The 17,646-nt window shown below is 58.5% G+C and overlaps 1 protein-coding gene across 1 annotated transcript in view; it reads right to left on the reverse strand.

Moving 5' to 3' along the window:
- The window catches only part of SDK2 (sidekick cell adhesion molecule 2), a 275,265-nt gene that overhangs the window by 37,204 nt on the left and 220,415 nt on the right, over nt 1-17,646 (reverse strand). The window contains exons 21-36 of the mRNA XM_066386782.1: nt 17,174-17,365; nt 15,776-15,897; nt 14,373-14,482; nt 14,123-14,273; nt 11,580-11,817; nt 10,737-10,852; nt 9,824-10,013; nt 8,439-8,537; nt 7,273-7,467; nt 6,108-6,309; nt 5,108-5,211; nt 4,504-4,574; nt 3,479-3,614; nt 1,965-2,021; nt 297-398; nt 30-145 (exon numbers count right to left, since the gene is read on the reverse strand). Of these exons, the coding sequence (XP_066242879.1) occupies nt 30-145; nt 297-398; nt 1,965-2,021; nt 3,479-3,614; nt 4,504-4,574; nt 5,108-5,211; nt 6,108-6,309; nt 7,273-7,467; nt 8,439-8,537; nt 9,824-10,013; nt 10,737-10,852; nt 11,580-11,817; nt 14,123-14,273; nt 14,373-14,482; nt 15,776-15,897; nt 17,174-17,365 (2,201 nt within the window). The remainder of the gene's footprint in view (nt 1-29; nt 146-296; nt 399-1,964; nt 2,022-3,478; nt 3,615-4,503; nt 4,575-5,107; nt 5,212-6,107; nt 6,310-7,272; nt 7,468-8,438; nt 8,538-9,823; nt 10,014-10,736; nt 10,853-11,579; nt 11,818-14,122; nt 14,274-14,372; nt 14,483-15,775; nt 15,898-17,173; nt 17,366-17,646) is intronic.

A 17,646-nucleotide genomic window follows, 5' to 3' on the forward strand; every position in this document is an offset into this window, starting at 1 on the left:
GGCCCTCTCCGTGGTTAGAGTGCACGTACCTTGTAGCCCTGGATGTCCCCATTCTGGCTCTCCAGCGAGGGTGGCTCCCACGTCACGTCCAGCTGTGTGGCCGTGGGGCCGTGGACGGCCACATTGCGGGGTGCCGTGGTGGGCACTGGGTGGGGGAAGAGGTGGTGAGTGTGTGGTGGACTCCAGGGAGAAGGAGGGGACGGGCTGAGGCCTGGGGTCCCATGTCTCCTCTAGTTGGGCTCCATTGATGGGGGGTGGGGGAGGCATCTTGCGGCCAAAGGGCGGGTACTGCTCACCTGCCTCCCCGACAAAGACCTCTTGTGGGGGGCTCAGGGGCCCCTCGCCCACGGCGTTGTACACGGTCATCCGGATCTCGTACCGCCGGTGCTTGTTCAGGTCTGTGGTAGGTGACAGCGGGGGAGGGGATAAACACACAGAGGTCACGGTCCTGCTGGGGACAGAGCCAGCATGGAGGGTGGAGGCTGCGGGAGAGGCTGGGATGACACACCCCTGCGATTCTAGTCCCTGTGTGAAGGTTCAGGAAAGAGCAGGTAAGAGAGGGGGAGCTGGGAGGGGATGGTGCTCCACCCGCACCTGCGAATCCGCGCACAGATGCTGCTGGCTGGCTTCCTGGCTGGAGGTGACCATGGGGCACACTTTTGAGATGGAAAGGGGCACTCTTAATATTTATGCTGGGACACTGTTGTGAACTGTGCACACTGGGTCACGGGTCATTCCTTCCTGTGTGGCAGATGCTACAAGTATCCAGTGTCAGCTCCTTACATAGGGCTCAGCCCTAAGGGAAGTGGCTCCTTGGATGTAAATTCTGGGCTAAGAAACCCTGTTTTTTTTTGCATTTTTCTGAAGTGAGAAGCAGGGAGGCAGAGACAGACTCCCACATGCGCCCCACCGGGATCCACCCGGCATGCCCACCAGGGGGCAATGCTCTGCCCATCTGGGGCATTGCTCTGTTGCAACTGGAGCTATTCCAGCGCCTGAGGCAGAGGCCATGGAGCCATCCTCAGCGCCCGGGCCAACTTTGCTCCAATGGAGCCTTGGCTGTGGGAGGGGAAGAAAGAGATAGAGAGAAAGGAGAGGGGGAAGTGTGGGGAGCAAATGGGTGCTTCGCCTGTATGCCCTGGCCGGGAATCAAACCTGGGACTTCCACACGCTGGGCTGATGCTCTACCACTGAGCCAACTGGCAAGGACAGAAACCCTGTGTTTTTTGCTGAGTGTGGGGCACCTGGGTGAGGTGCTGGGACAGAAGCTGGGAGCGAGTACAGAAACTGGGCTCTGACAACCTGGGTGGGGATGCTGAAGCCCCATCTCCCTTCCTGGGTGGGCATCTCTCTTCCCCAGAGTGGGACTGGCAAGAGAGGGCCATGCAGTCTGGGCAAGACACGGGCTGAGGAAGGAAGGAGAGGGACAGCTCAGTCCTACAAAGTGTGGGGCCCCATGCCCAAGGCCCTGGCCTTCAGGACAACCACAGCTGGGACTTCAGAACAGAGTGAGGGTGGGGCCGTGCACCTGGCGGGAATGCTTCTCGTGGCTGAAGGGAAGGTGAGGGCTTTGCCCCGTCCAGGGCCGGGCCTGGGCCTGGAAGACAGAGCCAGGCTGGAAGTGCCTTGGGCGGAACAAAGCAGGAGGGGGGCCATGACGTGGATGCCTGCCCAGCCAACCAGCTGGACCACCAGCTCCTGCCGTGAGCCCACATTCATCGTCCCCTGACCTGGCGCACAAGACCTAAGCTGGGTGCTCTTCCATTCCGCACCCAGTGCATGACCGGTGACCCCCTACATGCTGGTGTATTTGGGAAATTCGCATGTGCTAAGGGTGGTCTCATTCTGGAAGTAGCCCAAGGTGGGCATACCACTCCGCCTGTGGTCAAGGATCCTCAGAGGCCCCGCTCCCCATCCCGGCAGTGGGCGTGGGCCCCAGGCGGGAGCCACCATGCAAGACTTACTGTCCAGCTCGTACTGTGTGAGGCTGGGCCGGCTCAGGTTCCGCATGGAGAACAAGGCTAGCGGGTCGGGGGGTGGGGGGGCCAGAGGGAGACAGCAGACAGAGGAGGTTAGTACACGCACCCCTTCCACAAAGACCCAGAGGGGGAGTGGCCTGAGGAGAGGGACCAGGATTCCGGGTTCCTGACGTTGCGTTAGGGGTCAGCACGGGAGTAGGGGAGGAGGCAGCTCCCAGGACAGTGCTGTCCCTGCCTCAGTGTGTGCTGGCCTGTCACAGGGTACTTTGGGCCCCTTGTTGCCTGCCATCCCCGGGGACAGCACTGGGGGGCCCTCTCGCCCCAACACGCTTCCTTGCTCGAGCTCCTGCAGAACCACCATGAAATAGTGGTCGTTCATTTCCTCATAGGAACCAGAAACTATTTTCCTACCAGGAAATATGACTGTATTATACACAGGCAATATAAAATCACAACCATGAGCACACGTCTGCAAAATAAATAAAATAATGCATGCTGCTCAACCCACTGCATTTGATTTCTCTATTAATGTGCCTTCGCCGTGCAGTCCATCATTTTGCAATTCCCGCTTGCAGACACGGCACCAAAGGGTTAAGGGAGTTATGGGAGGAAGACTCAAAGCAGAGAGGGTCTGAACTGGCTCCTCCCCTCCTGCTAGTCTCCGCTGTGGTGAGTGGTCCACCACCTACCTGGGCACCCAAGTCCTCTGGACTCCTCCCTCTCTCACCTGGCCCATCCCCAACATGTATCAGTCATTGAGCCGACAGCATGTCATCGCCAGTACTGGCCCTCAGTTCCATCCCAAGCCGGCCACCCTGGTTCCAACCTCACACTCTCGCCTATGTGACTGCACTAGCCTCAAACTGGCTTCCCAGCCTCTGGACCCCATTGCCAGCCACCATGCTACCAAAGTAACCCTCATCACCCCCAAATGCAACAGGTTGTTCCCATGTCACTCTCCCTGGAGTTTCCACCTCTCTGAGAGGCAGGCTGGGTTCTGGGAAGCCCAAAGCAGAACAGAATGCTTCCATTGGGAGGTGACCAGGCTTGGGTTTTGGTACTCCTTCCAACCTCAGGCCCTTTGCACATGCTGGGCTCTCCCTTTCTCTTTGGACTGGTTGACATGGAAACATCCATCAGTGTCCATCCCCCAGGAAAGCCTTTTTTGACACTGGCTTAGGCTTTCCCGGAATGCCACCTCCACAGCTGTCATGGCAACGGCCTTAGACATCTACCTCAGGGCTTCCTTCTTAAGCATGTGGCTCGTCCCTCAGCCTTCACGCTAAGAGGGCAGGGATCCTGTCTGTTTTGTTCACTGTGTCTAGGGCATATAGAAGGTGCTCAATAAACCCTCAGTGACTGAAGGGACAGGAGTGAGAGGGATACACAGGGGTAGATGGCAGGGTTTCAGGTTAGACTGGTTGCAGGAAGCTGAGAGCTTCAGGCAGGGAGCTGAGTGTGCCCGCCCACCCTCCTGAGTCCCACAGAATGTCACTCACAGGTCAGCTCTGCCCACTTGGCCCCGGGGTTGTTGATGCTGCGCAGCGTGAAGCCCCTGAGACCCTCATACAGCAGCTCTCGGTACCGGATCCGGAAGCCCAGGAGGATGCCGTTGATCTTGTCCTCTGCTGGTGGCTGCAGGGAAGGGAGTGGGGAATGGAGAGGGACCGGGACCACCACAGCTCACCCCACCTCCACTCTGCTCCTCCCCCCCTCCCCATTCTGCCTCCTGGGGCCACAGGGCAGAGACTGAGTCTCAACCAGGAAAAGAAATCAAAGTGATGTTGAGCATTTTTGATGAGGTTACTTCATCCTTGCAGCATTCCTTATAAGGCAAGGAAGCACAGGAATCACCCTGCCACGCCATTTACCAGAGCAGAAAAGCGAGGCTCAGAGATGTTTAGGAACTTGCCAAGCTCACACAGCACCGTCGGGGCCCTAGCCTGACCCTGGCTCTTGTCCTAGAGCGGGTCCTTGCCTAGGAGCTCCCTGACGTGATCGCCAGCTGCCCTCAGCCTGATCCCCCTGCCCACAACCTAGCCAACATCCCCTGGAGTTTCCTGGGAGCCCACTCCACTCCCTGCTCTTGGGCCCCCAGCACGGCGGGTGCGTGTGTATGCTCAGCGTGTGCAGCCCTCCACCTTGATTGCCTCTGCTTTGCTTTCTGCTCCCGTCGGCAGATGAGCAGGAGCGCAGGCTTCTGGGGAAGGTGAAAGCTATTTTTTTATGATGCCTCTTTTAAAAACCCTGCTGAGACAAGGCAGGTTTCATCTGATCCTTAATTGCAACCTCACCTGGGGCGGGCACCTCCCAGCCCCCTTGCCACGATGGCCCTGGTCTGCTCTGGTCTCTCCTGGCACCCAGCCACGTCACTGTAATCTGAGGATGTCCTCCTCCAGGAGGGCTTGGGCTGGGGGAGGGTTTGGGGGGGTCCTCCCTGTTTTCTCTTCAAGGGCTTTCCCTTCAGAGGGGCTGCAGGTGGGCAATGGCTGATGCCTGGCCCCTCCCTGCTGCTGGGCCATACCTGCCACCGGATCAGCACGGAGGTGGTGGTGTGGGGTGTCACCGACACGATGGTGGGCGCGTCATCGGGGGCTGGGGAGAGAGGCAGACAGGTGCACTTTGGGGACTGGGCCTTGGGTCCCCTGGGAGGCTACAGGGACCAGATTCTGTGAACACTGAGCTGTGGGCAGCTCCACCTTAAGTCAACCTCTGCGCCTACCACCCCAACTGCAGAACTAAGGGCCAGGGCGAAGGGAGAGAGGCGCTGGGACCTGACCTCAGCCCAAACCCCAGGGCCAGAGCCCCTTCCTCTCTTCTCCTAGAGCCATGACCTCTTATGCTGCTGCTGAGGCTCCCCCACATTTTTGGGGGTCGGCCACCAGCTTGGGGGACATCAGAGAACAAATGCACCAGGAGCCAGGCCGGTGGTGGGTGCTGAGCTCATAGCCAAGGGCACTCCTCCGGCCCAAACCTCCCTGGGACTCTGCCGAGGGAGCCAGACAAAGGGCCCAGCAGGCCCGCTGCCCCTCCCGCCTTTGGAGACCTCTCACCACAGGAGAGATTGTCTAGTGCTCAGGAAGTGCCCAATGGACCAAGAGAAAGACATCCAAGGACGGGGCACTGACCAGCTTGCAGGGTGGTCAGGGGCTCCGACTCCTCGCTGAACTCACTGTCCCCAATGTCATTGGTCGCCTTCACTCGGAATTTGTAGGACGTGAAGGGCTTGAGCCTGTAGGGGAACCAGGTTGAATGAATGGAGGGATCCCCTCTGCTGGGGGGAGGGGCAGGGGCGCCGATCCACTGCACAGAGAGACGGGCACATCGAGGCTCAGAAGGAAGGTCAGTTACAGGGGACAAACAGGGCCCAGGCACTGGAGGTTCTGAGCTCCCAGGCTGTCCCTAGACCTTGATGGCTTGGGGTGTGGCCACCCCTATAGCTCCACGATAAGCCGTAGGTCCCAGGAGGAAGGACTGCGTGTTTCCCACCTCCGAGGAACACGCTGCTAGGAAAGCATCAACAATCCCTCCTCCGAGAACAGTCGCCCCTGTCCCGAGTCCAGTCAGCTGAGGATCGGTCGAGGTTCTCAAGAGTTAACCACACTTCATCTCTATGTTTCATTTCCTCTCCAGGCAACAGGCTTCCTTTTAGATTTATGGCGGGTGGAGGGCAAGGAGGAAAGGATTGCTCAAAACTCTCCGTCACGTCAGATGGAATACAAAAAAAAAATACGACCCACGAGAAATTAAGCTGAAGCCAGAATTTGGGCGTGAAGCTCCGCTCGCCTATTAGAGATGAAGCTGGAGAGGCTGCCTGGCGAGGAGACAGCGCTAATGAAGGATGGCGAGCGCTTCTCTAAGGGGCGCCTGGGCTCCAGGAACAGATAATTAAGAGGCAGCTGGAACAGGGCTCCAGAGAGAGGAGGGCGGTGTGGGCAGACCCGCAGGGCTGAGCGTGCGTGGGCGGAGGTCCTGGGGGAGGCGGGCTGTGGATGAGATCTGGGGGGGGCGGGCTGTGGATGAGATTTGGGGGGGGGGGCGGGCTCCCGTGCTGGGGAAAGCCTGCCCCAGGGACGGCACCGCGCTGTCCGGGCTGGAGGGGTGGGGCGGAGGCGCTGGCGGACTCACCTGTCCACCACGAAGGCGGAGGCGTTGTGGCTCACGGAGGCAGAGTGCAGGGTCCACTTGCCGCTGGGCAGCTCTCGGGTCTGGACGGTGTAGTAGCGCACAGGGGACAGCCCGTCGCTGCCCGGCTCCCAGGACAGCAGCACGCTGCGCGCCTTCACGTCCTCTTGCAGCACCGCTGGCTTGCTGGGGGGCTGCGGGCGGTCTGCAGAGTGGGGAGGAGCCCGTGAGCTGGCGGTGGGGGAGAGGGTGTGCTCCCCCAAGGAGGGGAAGGAGGTGCTCTGGGCTCAGGCCTGATGCCCCTCCTCCATGCCAACAACCAGCACCTGCGTGGCACCTGGTCAGCGACCCAGTCCTCAGGGTGCTAGAGGCCCAGGTACCTGGGAATTTACAGCTCCTGAGGGCAGCCAGCCAGAGAATGATGGTGAGGGGCTGGGGATACCCCAGCTCCTCTCCCTGCGTGCCACAGAGCTGAGACGGGACCTATGCTGTCCTCTGTTGCTGGGACAGAGGCTGTCTCCCTCTGTGGGAAACCGCTTCACGCCCTGCCTGAGCTCGGCTTCCTCCGCCCTGCCCCACCCCCTCCCGCTGGCCTTCTCAACCTCAGCGCTCTGGCAGGTGGGGTGGAAGAGTCTTTGCTATGGGGTCCATCCTGTGCACTGCTGGGTGCATTGCAGAATCCTGGCCTCTCCCCAGTAGGATGCTGGTAGCACCTCCCTCCTAGTGTGACAACCAAAATGTCTCTGGACATTGCCCCATGTCTCTGGTTTTCCCTGGGAACATTGTACAATAAGTCACATTCATAGGAATGTGGGTCTCAGGTCTGTTTCTGGAAAACCCAGCCTTGGGTGTGGCACCAGGGCGGCAGCCTCCACCCAGTTGGACAGTCTCGGAAGGGGGCCTCACTGACCTGCCCTGTGGAAAAATGGGAGCCGAGGCAGAGCAGGACCCTTGGAGGGGAACTCCTAGCTCAGCTCTGGGATTCTACTAGAGCCCTCGCTGACCTTGACTGTCAGGCATGTGAGCCCACTTCCCATGCCACACCAGGGCAAGGCGGTTCCTAACTGGTGGGTCCCAGCCATCCACAAGGAGAGGATCTGAACACCGGAGTTGGGTGGGGGCCCCTCTGGCTGCTCTTCAGCACCCCCCGGCCCCTGTGGACAGTCACCTCTCTTCTCGGTGGTCACCACCAAGGCCTCGGCGGCCTCCCCCCAGCCCTTGCGGGTCTGGGCGGTGATGCGGAACAGGTAGACGGACTCTGGCTTGAGGCGGGTGGCTGTGTACTGACGGGCACTGGGAGCAAGCACTTCCACAGTGGCGGCACTGGCTGCGGTGGCGTTGAGCCGGTGTGTGATCTGGTAAGCTGGGGGTTGGAAGGACAAGGGCTGCTCTAAGAAGCAGGGCAAGCTGCCCCCAGGGCCCTGAGAAAGGGTCATTCCTTCCTCGGCCACCACAAGGGCTGCACGGGGCCCCCTTGGCTGAGGCCCACCTGCGTGAAGCCCTCTTGGTCACTCTTGGCTGAGGCCCACCTGCGTGAAGCCCTCTTGGTCACTCTTGTGTCCTCGGCTGCCACTTGGGGAGGGAGACTGTGAGGGGGCATGGACGGGTGCTCTATACAGAGTGTCTGCGACCCCCTAACAGCCCTGAGTGAGGGAAGTGAGGCTCGGTGAGGCCAGACTGCCAGCAAGGAAGGGACTCAGCTGGAGACCCAGCCCAGGTCTTTCTAGATCCAAAGCACCCGCCCTTCACGTCTCCAGTCTGCCTTCTGAGCGTGCATCTGGGGTAGGTGTTGCAGGACGTCGGGACTGAGAGCCTGGGCCAGGTACAGGGGTCCAACCCACTGCTCTACAGGTGAGGGGGCGAGGCCATGGAGAGAACGGACTTGCTCAAGTTGTCAGCTCATGGGCCTTCTCCCGTGAGGCTGTATGTGTTAGGGGAGAAACCTGAATACGAAATACTGCATCTGATCTGTACCATCCCTCCCCCCGCCTTAGCTCCTGTTTCCCACCTGTGAGTGTGGCTTTGCTGAGCCAGCCAGGGCGCCTTCACCCGGCCACACCTGGGAACAGCAGCTGATGTTTACCAGATGGCCACTAGGCAGGGGACTTGGGGCTCTTGAGGGCACAAAGCTAACCAGTGAGCCCTGACCCTGCCCCCCAGCTGAGCATCGTACAGATTGAGATTTCTAGTGCGAGAAGCAAGACTCATAAACGTCCTTGAGGAGATGGGGGCACCTCCCGGCCTGGTTTTCCTCCTGCCAACCCTGAATTCACCTCCTTCAGGCCTCACACCTCCTCCTTCCTGTGGCCAGGGCGCGGGAGGGTGAAGGCTTACCAAGAATGATGCCATTGGGCGCGGCGGGAGGCTGCCAGATCAGCCGCACCGAGGTGGTCCTCACCTCTGGGAACAGGATGCCAACGGGTGGTCCTGGGACTGAGGGGACGAAGGAGAAGAGGGTGACAGTGAGAGCAGCTGCTGCTCAGCCCTGAGCCAGGTTCAGCTCTAGCAGAGCAGCATAGTGGGGTGGCACTTTGCTCAACAAAATTGCACGGAGTGATGCTCCCAACACACTGTCTTAACACAAAGATGCCATCAGCGAGGGTTCTGCCCTCGGAACAGGCATTACTTGGCAGGAACTAGAAGGGACCAAGGCTCCAGCTTCCCTTAGCTCAGTGTCTGTGCACCATGCACACATATGTTCGTGCCCTCAGAAGGGAGCAAAGGGCGTCTGCGCTTTAGAAGGTACCGCTCTGACTTCCTGGCCCTGTGCGGTGAACTGGCCATGGGGCAAGGGGAGTGCCCACCCCGAGCACACCACTCCTCTTTCTAGACCTCACTCTGGAGTCCTGGGGCCCTGGAAGCCCCTGCCCAGACAGCCCCAAGCAGGCTTCCCGGGCCTGCACGGGCGTGTTCCCAGGTTCACACCTCAGGACTTGTGCCTCTGGACTAGGGGATGGCCAAGGGGCGGCTGTTTTGAGGTGTGTGGGTGGAGACTGAACGCCATGGGCTAGAAGAGAGGGTGGGAGAGAGCAGGGGGGCAGGGAGACCTGGGGGTGGGCAGTGGGGGTGGAACTCCTCCCGTGATGCTTCATGCCGACACAGTAGGCACAGCAGGTGGAGATTCCAAACTTAAACTTGGTTTTGCAGGTCACATGAGGATACATTTGTCGAGGCAGGAGGATAGAACATATTTAATTTAACAGCTCATTAGCTTGATTTATAACTTTAGAATATATAGACATATGGTGTTTGGGCTTCCTTTTGCATTCCTGTCTGGACCCCCATGTTTCTGGGGGGCAGTCTAAGAGTATGTGTGTGTGGGGAAACAAGGTGGGGGCAGAGGACCTGTCAGTCAGCCTTGGCTGCAGGGGTGAATGCCCAGAGCCCCGCTGGGGTCACTCTTGTGCACACAGGACAAGGAGGCTCATGCCCAGGAAAAATCAAGCCTTTCCCTTGCATACACCTTGACTCACAGTGAACCTGCCCCAGGTGAACAGGAAATCAAAACAGGTGCGAGGTCTCCATTCCAGACACTGGTCCCAGGGAGAGAACAAGACTCAGGTGTCAGACTGCCTCTGTGAGGCCCTTGTTCCCATCCATTACTTAGCATCCACTGGTGGGGGGGTTGCTGGCTCCTCAGTGACTGGCTCCCCATAGGAACAGAAAGTGACCCCGGGTGGGGGACAAAGGTGCTCAGGCTCTCAGGAGCCGGAACTCACCGTCATCCAGCGTCCGCTCCAGGATGGGAGGGTGGCTGGGGCTGCCGTCCCCAATGCGCGTGAAGGCCAGCACCTGGACCTCGTAGAGCACGTATTTGCCCAGGCCTGTGAGCTGGACGCTGAGGGAGGAGTTCCCCTCCACCAGCCAGACCCGGGGCTGGGAGTCCGAGTCCTTCTCCTTATACAGCACCTGTCGGAGCCCAGCGCAGGGTGAAGGCCTCGGCCTGGGTCTGCCTGCCCACTCCTCTCCCAAGTCTCCTCCCCAGGAGTTGAGGGGCAGGGTTAGGGTTGGGGTAGACTTGGGATCCTTGGAGCACTTGGCCCCAGGAAGGCACGGGGAACAGGAAAGCTAGTGTTTGGAAGGATGGGGGACCCAGAGATGCTCTCAGCCATGGAGCTGGAAGTTTCCTGAGACAGCATCCATATCAGAGAGGGCTTGTGATTTGCTCAAGGTCACACAGCCAGCAGTGGCAGAGCTGGGACCTCGAGTCACATCTCCCAACAACCAGGTCAGGGCTGGACCACGCAGACAGACTTGGTTTGGGGGAGGAATTCTAGAAGATAATAGACACTGAATCTGGGCCCACTGGAGCAGAGAGTGAGGCTTGGGGCACCCAGCGTGCTCCTGGGGAAGATGGAGCAGGCCCAAGGAAGCCTCCCCTCCACTGAGGTGGGGAACTCTCTGGTTGCCGTGACAACTGATGGGTGGGAAACCAGACAGATCCCTGTGTCTACTCTAGAAGGCAGAGGCCTGGGCCCCAGGGGATTATGAGGATGGGGCACCTTGGGTGGAGGAGCCTGTTAGGGCCTCAGGCTCCCCCAGGCTCAGACCCGGGACTCACCTTGTAGCCCAGCACCAGCCCGTTGCGGTGTTAGGGCCTCAGGCTCCCCCATGCTCAGCCCCGGGACTCACCTTGTAGCCCAGCACCAGCCCGTTGCGGTCAGCCTCGGGGACCACGTTCCAGCGCACCAGCATGCTGCTGGAGGTGGTGGCCAGCGCGGACACATTGGTGGGGCCAGAGGACGGGACTGAGGGGGAAAGGAGTGAAGAGAGTGTCAGGACTCAAAGTGGACTCTACAGTGGACGGGAGTAGAGTGGGACCTGAGGAAGAAAACAGGGCACAGGCCCCAGTATAGAATTTCCCCGCCACGATTCCTTTTGGCTCTGGAATGTCACAGATGCTGTTCCTGTTCAGATTAGCCCCCCACCCCCACCCCATCCTCTGCTCAGGCTAACATGAGGATGAACCTGCACTTTTTTGCCAGCACGGCAGTGAGAGTTGGGGTGGGGGCCAGGGTGGGGAAGGACAGCTCATTTAAAGGGCCAGGAAAAAGCCACCCGGAGGCAAACCACATATGGACAAATGAGGCTTGGCTGCAGGCTCATACTCTGTGGGTGATCCCTTGCCAGGTCCCTATGAGCTGCTGGTTGTGTTTCTGGAATGTTCTGGGAACTAACGCAATCCCCATGCCTAATGCTCTTTCGGGCACCCCTGGTGTCAGGGTTAAATGTGAGGGCAGAGGCAGGGACAGTGGGCTTAGTGTGAGCAGCGGGCACAGCTGTGGGGTGAGCACCACACGGGGCTCTGCTGGAACGTGAGCACAAACAGGACAGAGAGCCCAGGCCATGTCTGAACAACAGCTCCAGCTTTTATGCCCTTGGGAGACCCTGAGGGCAGGGAGACAAGGGCCGGGTAGGGGAGTCTGAGCCACGGGCCACGGGAAGTCCGGGGCGGCTGGTGCGAGGGGGCAGTACCTGACTCCCGCGTCCTGCCCATCACCATTTGGCTCCAGGGCCCACTCCCGATGGCATTGAAGGCCTGGACCTGGACGCGGTATTCTGTCCACTCCTCCAGGTCCTCGATGGTGTACTCCCGCTCCACGCGGTCCGGGACCACATGGCTCAGCGTCTTGCCGTGGCTGTCTGCCCGGCCGTATTTAATCTTGTAGCCCACCGACTCAGGGTTCCCGTTGTACTCCATCTCCGGGAGAGGCTGCAGGAGGGCAGGGTGGGCAGACAGTGCCGTGAGGCCAGGCCCACCCTGTGTACAGAGAACTGCCTGGCCTGTGCCCCTTCCTTCAGGAAGTCTTCAGGATTATTCTGCCCACCATCCCACCAGGTGTGGCTTAGATTGTGAAACTCTGTGTTTCTGATGGCCCCCATCACCCTGTCTCTCCATATCAGGTTCTAAGGAGAGGCAGCATCCATTCTTTACTGAGCATGTGACGAACTTCCCACCCTGCCAATGGCATCAGACCCAGGAGGCCGACCCGCCAAACCTGTCTGTCCAATACACCGATGAGCAGGGAACCGCTGGCCTTGGCTGTCTACCACCTAACGCCCTCACTCAGGCTGCCAACCTGTGTTTATCCATTGCCTGCAACATGCCTGGCCTCAGCTTATGCCTGCCTTGGAGAAGTCAGCATGGGGGACAGCATCCCGCATATAGATGGGGCACCAGTCACTATCAGGAAGTCCTTCTGTCCAGCAAACCTCAGCCTCTCCTGCTGTATTCTCTCTTTCTCCTTGTTTGAATCTCAGCAAAGAGGAGAAACGTCCTCCTTTCCTGGGGCTTATGACCAGGCTGGTGGGGCTGTGGTCTCGGGTGCAGGGTCGCTCGGATAAACTTGGGCAATGCCGAAAGCAGTGGAGGTACATGCACACTACGGGGGGCTGTGCTCTGAAGCAGATGTCAGCTGAGGGCCGGCCTTCTGATTCTCCTCTGAAGGCGGCAGCGTTGCAGCTAGGGAGCCCTGAGCCCTCATCCCCATTCTGCTTTCCCATGGGCTCCCCAGAATCTACCCCACTTCCTCCCGTTCCTCACTCCTTACATAACCCCTCCCTCCGGCCAGCCTCCCTCCCAGACGCTCAGTGAGGCAGACCAGAGACCATTACACAGCAATCAAGGTGGGCCTGCGTGCACGCTCCCTAACCTGCTAAGGAAAGGTAACGGGCCGTGCACCATTAAGCAGGACTGGAGGAGCCAGGGACAGCAAGTGCCTTTTATCCCCTCCAAACCCCCTCACACATTCTGCAAGCATCAGACTCTTTAACCTTTTAGTATGGGTAAGCTTTAAAGCGAGATGCAGGGGGTTAGCGGGGCAGGGCCGCCTGGAGGGGAGCGGGCCTGGGAGAAGAGGGACAGAAAGACCAGCGTGAGAAGGTGGTCTGAGCCTGGGGCACGGCCGGCAGCTCCGCTCAGTGCCCGCCACCCGGGCGGGGCCTTATAACTAACAACCAACGTTTTCCAGGGCTGATGGCGCCCTCGCTCCTTTTGTCAGACTGTCCACACACATGAAAGGCAGTCCCGGCTCTCTGTAAATCCCACCACGTGGCACTCGGCGAGCTGGGCTTTGTACCACTAGTGAACGTTCTAATGGGGAAACACACGGAAAGAGCCTTGTGGCCAGACGGACCCGGGAGGCAGACTCTTCCTGAAGCTAGCGTTTCCGACTCTCTAAGGAGCCGGGCTGTGGGCCGCTGCTCCCACATTCATTTGTCTGAGAATTCCCACTTGCCCTGAGCACCTCTTAGATTGCCACTTTGTAGGATCCATGCCTGAATGGTGTCCTGGGGAAGAATGGGGGAGAAATGGTCCCTTCTGTTCCCCAGAAGACAAGATGGCAGTGGGCTCCGTGGTTAGGGCTTGCACTTTGGGGACCAGACTCCCCTAGAAGCCTGTGGACAGGGTTCAAAGCCTGACTTTGAATAAAGCTCCTAGAATGGCACCTGATGGGAGAGCACACCCTCAGTGTGTTAGTGTTAGTTCCTTCTGCAGGGTCACCTAGCGCAGTGGCAACCGCATCTGTGGGGAAGGTCTGGGAAGGAAGGTCCCTCCCTCCCCTCCCCCTCAACCTCAGAAGCAGCCCTCTGCCCTCTGGCTTGGTGTGGTGGGACGGCTTACCTCTGCATCCCAGACCCACCCTGGGGAGCTGCGTGCCTCCAGGTGAATTCCTAACCTCTCGAAGCCTCTGTTTCTTAACTGTAAATTGGGATACTAACGTATCCTTTGCGGGATTACTGGGACGATTAAATGGAATTAAAATGCAAAATGCTTGGCACAGGATGCCGCTTAATACTCAGTGCTCAGTGCGGTCCAGCTCCCTCTCTCTGCGTGGGCATTGGTTCATTTGGCGAAGGCACCCTTCCAGGTCGGAGGTGTAGGAGAGAGAGAAGGGAGCTGTGGGTATCCCATGGACGCCCCTTTGATGTGGCCCCTTGGAGACAATGGCTCCATTGCAGGTGATGAGGATCAAGGAGACCTCCCAGGCCCACCAACCACCCTCGAGGGGCCTCACCATCCAGCGGAGCCACAGGCTGGTCTCACTCGCTGTGCGCAGGGTCACGTTGGCCGGGGCCATGTCAGGGGGTGCCTGGAGGGTCTGGATCTTCCTAGAAGGTTGGCTGGGTGGGCTGGTGCCCACAATGTTCACCTGGCGCATGCGGAAGCTGGGGTGGGGGGAGGGGAAAAGCAAGATGGTGAGGGCAGGACCCCAGGGATGAAGCCTGTCTCGGTCTGGGCAGTCCTCCCCTTCCCTGCCCCGGTACCTGTAGTAGGTGAAGGGGTTGAGGTTGGGCACCTCCATGGAGCGGGCGTCAGGCTCGTTGGTGAGCTGGTGAATCAGCAGCCACTCCTCCCCCTCCCCAACCACGCCCACCTGGAGAAGGGAGACAGCCTTAGATCGCCCTCTCTGCAGTGCAGGCCCACGGCAGCTGCTCTGAGCCTCAGCTTCTAAGAGCTACAAGCGCTGCCCAGAGAAGGTCTTGATTCAAACCCCAGGCCTCACCTGGAGGGCACCAGATGGGGTCACCATCTTTCCACACCCTGAAATGTGACTTCCTGTGTGACCCTGAGCCCTCCTACATCAGAATCTCAGGTTATAAACCCACTCCTGTGCCCCACCCTAGACCTAGCTGATCATCTGAGGCGGGTACCCAGGAATCTGTGTTTAACAAGCTTCCCAGGCGACGCCCCTGAGCACCCTGGCAGACTTCTAAAAGCCCAGCTAAATCAGAGTCAGAATTTCTAGGGTGGGACCAGGCACTGGAACTGCTGAATGCTCCCCCTGTGCAGCTACGGCCGAGAATCCTGGGCTTAAAGAGCTGCAGGCCTTTCATCAGCAAATCAACCAACAACAGTGCTGGCAAGGACGTGGGGAAAAGGGACCCCTGTGCACTGCTGGTGGGAATGCAAGTTAGTGCAGCCACTGTGGAAAACAGTATGGAGATTCCTCAAAAAATCAAAAAAGGAACTACCACACGACCAACCCATTCCACTTCTGGGTATTTATCTGGAAAAATCCAAAATATGAGTTTGAAAAGAAATGTTCATCACTGTGTTCACTGCAGTGTTACTAGTAACAGACAAGATATGAAAGCAACCAAAGTGTCGCTTTCCTGAATGGATACAGATGTGGTACATGTATACCATGGAATACGACTCAGCCAAAAAGAAAAAGTGTGAAATCTTGCCATTGCAAGAACATGGATGGACCTAAAGGGTATTGCGCTAAGTGGAATATGTCGGACAGAGAAAGGCAAATACCACATGATCTCACTTATAGGTGGAATCTAAAAAAAATAAAAATAAAACAAAACAGAAATAGACCCTCAGATACAGAGAAGAAGCTGATGGTTGCCAAAGGGGAGGGAGACTTGGGGAATGGGAATAATAATAATAATAATAAAATAAAATAAATAAAGGCTGAAGGTCGCAGCTGCCTCTTTTTCTAGGCCAGCCAGTCACTGCGCTAACCGGAGGGGACTGCTGTGCATCTGTGTGCACAGGTGTGGAGGTGAGGCAGTATTTGGTGTGTTTGCCCAACTGATGGTTGCATGCGAAAACTCACACAGATGAAAGTAATTATGATTTTGCACCCAAGAGCATGTGCTCGCCCAAGGCCAGGACTGGCTGGCTGGGCTCTGGCTCCCCTCTGACAGCCCGTACCTACCTGGGCCTCCACCAGCCAGCGGGAGATGGAGGTCTTCCCATCATAGCCTGGCTTGAACTGCAAGGTCACAGAGCGGGGTCCGATGTTGGAGATGCCCAGGTTGGTGGGGGCCCCTGGGAGTTCTGAAAAAGGAAGACAAGATAGGGGACAATTTGGGGTGCGAAGGATGTCGGTCCTCATGGAACAGGACTCTCAGGGCACAGAGGGTGCTGCCTCACACTTTTCTTAGAAACGTCTGAGGAGGAGCATGGTGTGGCCTCATCCCACCAACACAGTCCTTGTCCCTGCGCGCATGCCTCAGCACATTCACACCAAGGCCCTCAGAGAGGGCTGGGGGCTGAGGCATCCTCCAGGGGAGGCTCTCGGGGCCTGCAAACAAGCTGGGCCTGCGAGGCTTCCTCTCCTGGGGTCTGGATGGTGTGAGATGTTCCCGAGGCACTGGAGGTCGCACCAAACCAAACTTCTCCCAAACCCAAGGAGATGAGAAGGAGAGGTGGGGGTGGGAGGCAGCCTCGTTTTCATAGCAGGGACCCTGGGGCTTAGGAGGAACAGAAAGAGTACAGATTCTGGAGGCAGACAGCCAATGAACTGGACTCCAATTTCACTGCTTCCATGCTGTGTGTCTTCGGGCAAGTTACCTAACCTTTCTGTGCCTCAGTGCCCTTGGTAAAGGAAGATGATGATAGTATCACCTACTTCAGGGATTGAGTTGACGTATATAAAGCACTTAGCTGAGAGCCTGGTGGGCACCACATAAATATTTGTCACTGTCACTGTTATTATTACCTGGAATCGACCAAAGTTTGGGCACCTTAGCCATCTCAGCGGGCAGGTAGAGGGATTCCAGCCTGCTCACACAAGCATAGCCTCCCTGATCCAGGTAGGACCACCACGTGGTTATCTAGTCCACGTCCTTATCAACACAGATGGGGAAACTGAGGCACAGAGGGGCTCCTTGACTTGTTCAAGGTTGCAGAGCTTGGCGGAAGTCAGAGTTGGGAGTAAATCTCAGCTTGCCCTTCATGCCAGGTCTGAGTTATTCCCACCCGGTCGGTCCCTCCCCAGCCGCACTGCCACTGGTCGGACCCATCTGGACTTTCTGGATGACAGTGAGACTTCTTCCCCTGAATCACAGGTAGCACTAAGTGGTGTGGAATCTGGTGTGGATGGGGGAGAGGGAGGCGGGGCAATGGGAGGATTGGGGAGTGGGGCAGGCTGAGCCCACAGAACCTCCATCCTGAGACCTGCAATCATGAGAAGTAGCCTGCTCTAGGGAGGAACCAAGGGACTGTGGGCTCAAGAGGGGCGAGCTCTGTGGGGAGAAAGCCAACACTCCTGAAGGAGAAGGGACCTCCTGAGTGGGTGATCAGCCCCACCCTTCCCCGTGTGGGCACCGACCTGGAGGCACCCCAGAGGAGATGGTCGAGGCAGACACCTGGCCCTGGCCCTTGGCGGTCATGGCAGCCACCTCAATGGTGTAGGTGGTGAGCGCGGTGAGGCCTGTGACGCGGTACTCCAGGGTCACGTTGGGCAGGTAGTGTGTCACGCGGGTGTTGGTTCGGTTATACTCCTCCCAGGAGATGCGGTACCCTGGAGATCCCCGTGGAGGCATGAGTGTGGCAGTGGCCGTGAGCTGGCCTTGGCCCCGCCGCTCTGCTTGTGGCTTGTCACCCATCTGGCAGTCAGCCCCGCGCTGGAAGCTTTGGGGCCGAGGCAGGTGGAAGCACCTTGCTTGGGGCCCCAGGTATACCCTCAGGGGGGCGCCCCATTTGCAGGGAGGGGACTGCAGGAGAAGTGCAGGTCATTGTGGCAGCCACTTGAGGCCTGTGGCTGAAAACTGGGGTGTGTCACTGAGCAGAGGGCCGAGAACC

This window comes from Saccopteryx leptura, chromosome 5 (assembly GCF_036850995.1).
Source record: "Saccopteryx leptura isolate mSacLep1 chromosome 5, mSacLep1_pri_phased_curated, whole genome shotgun sequence".
Classification (NCBI taxonomy): Eukaryota; Metazoa; Chordata; class Mammalia; order Chiroptera; family Emballonuridae; genus Saccopteryx; species Saccopteryx leptura.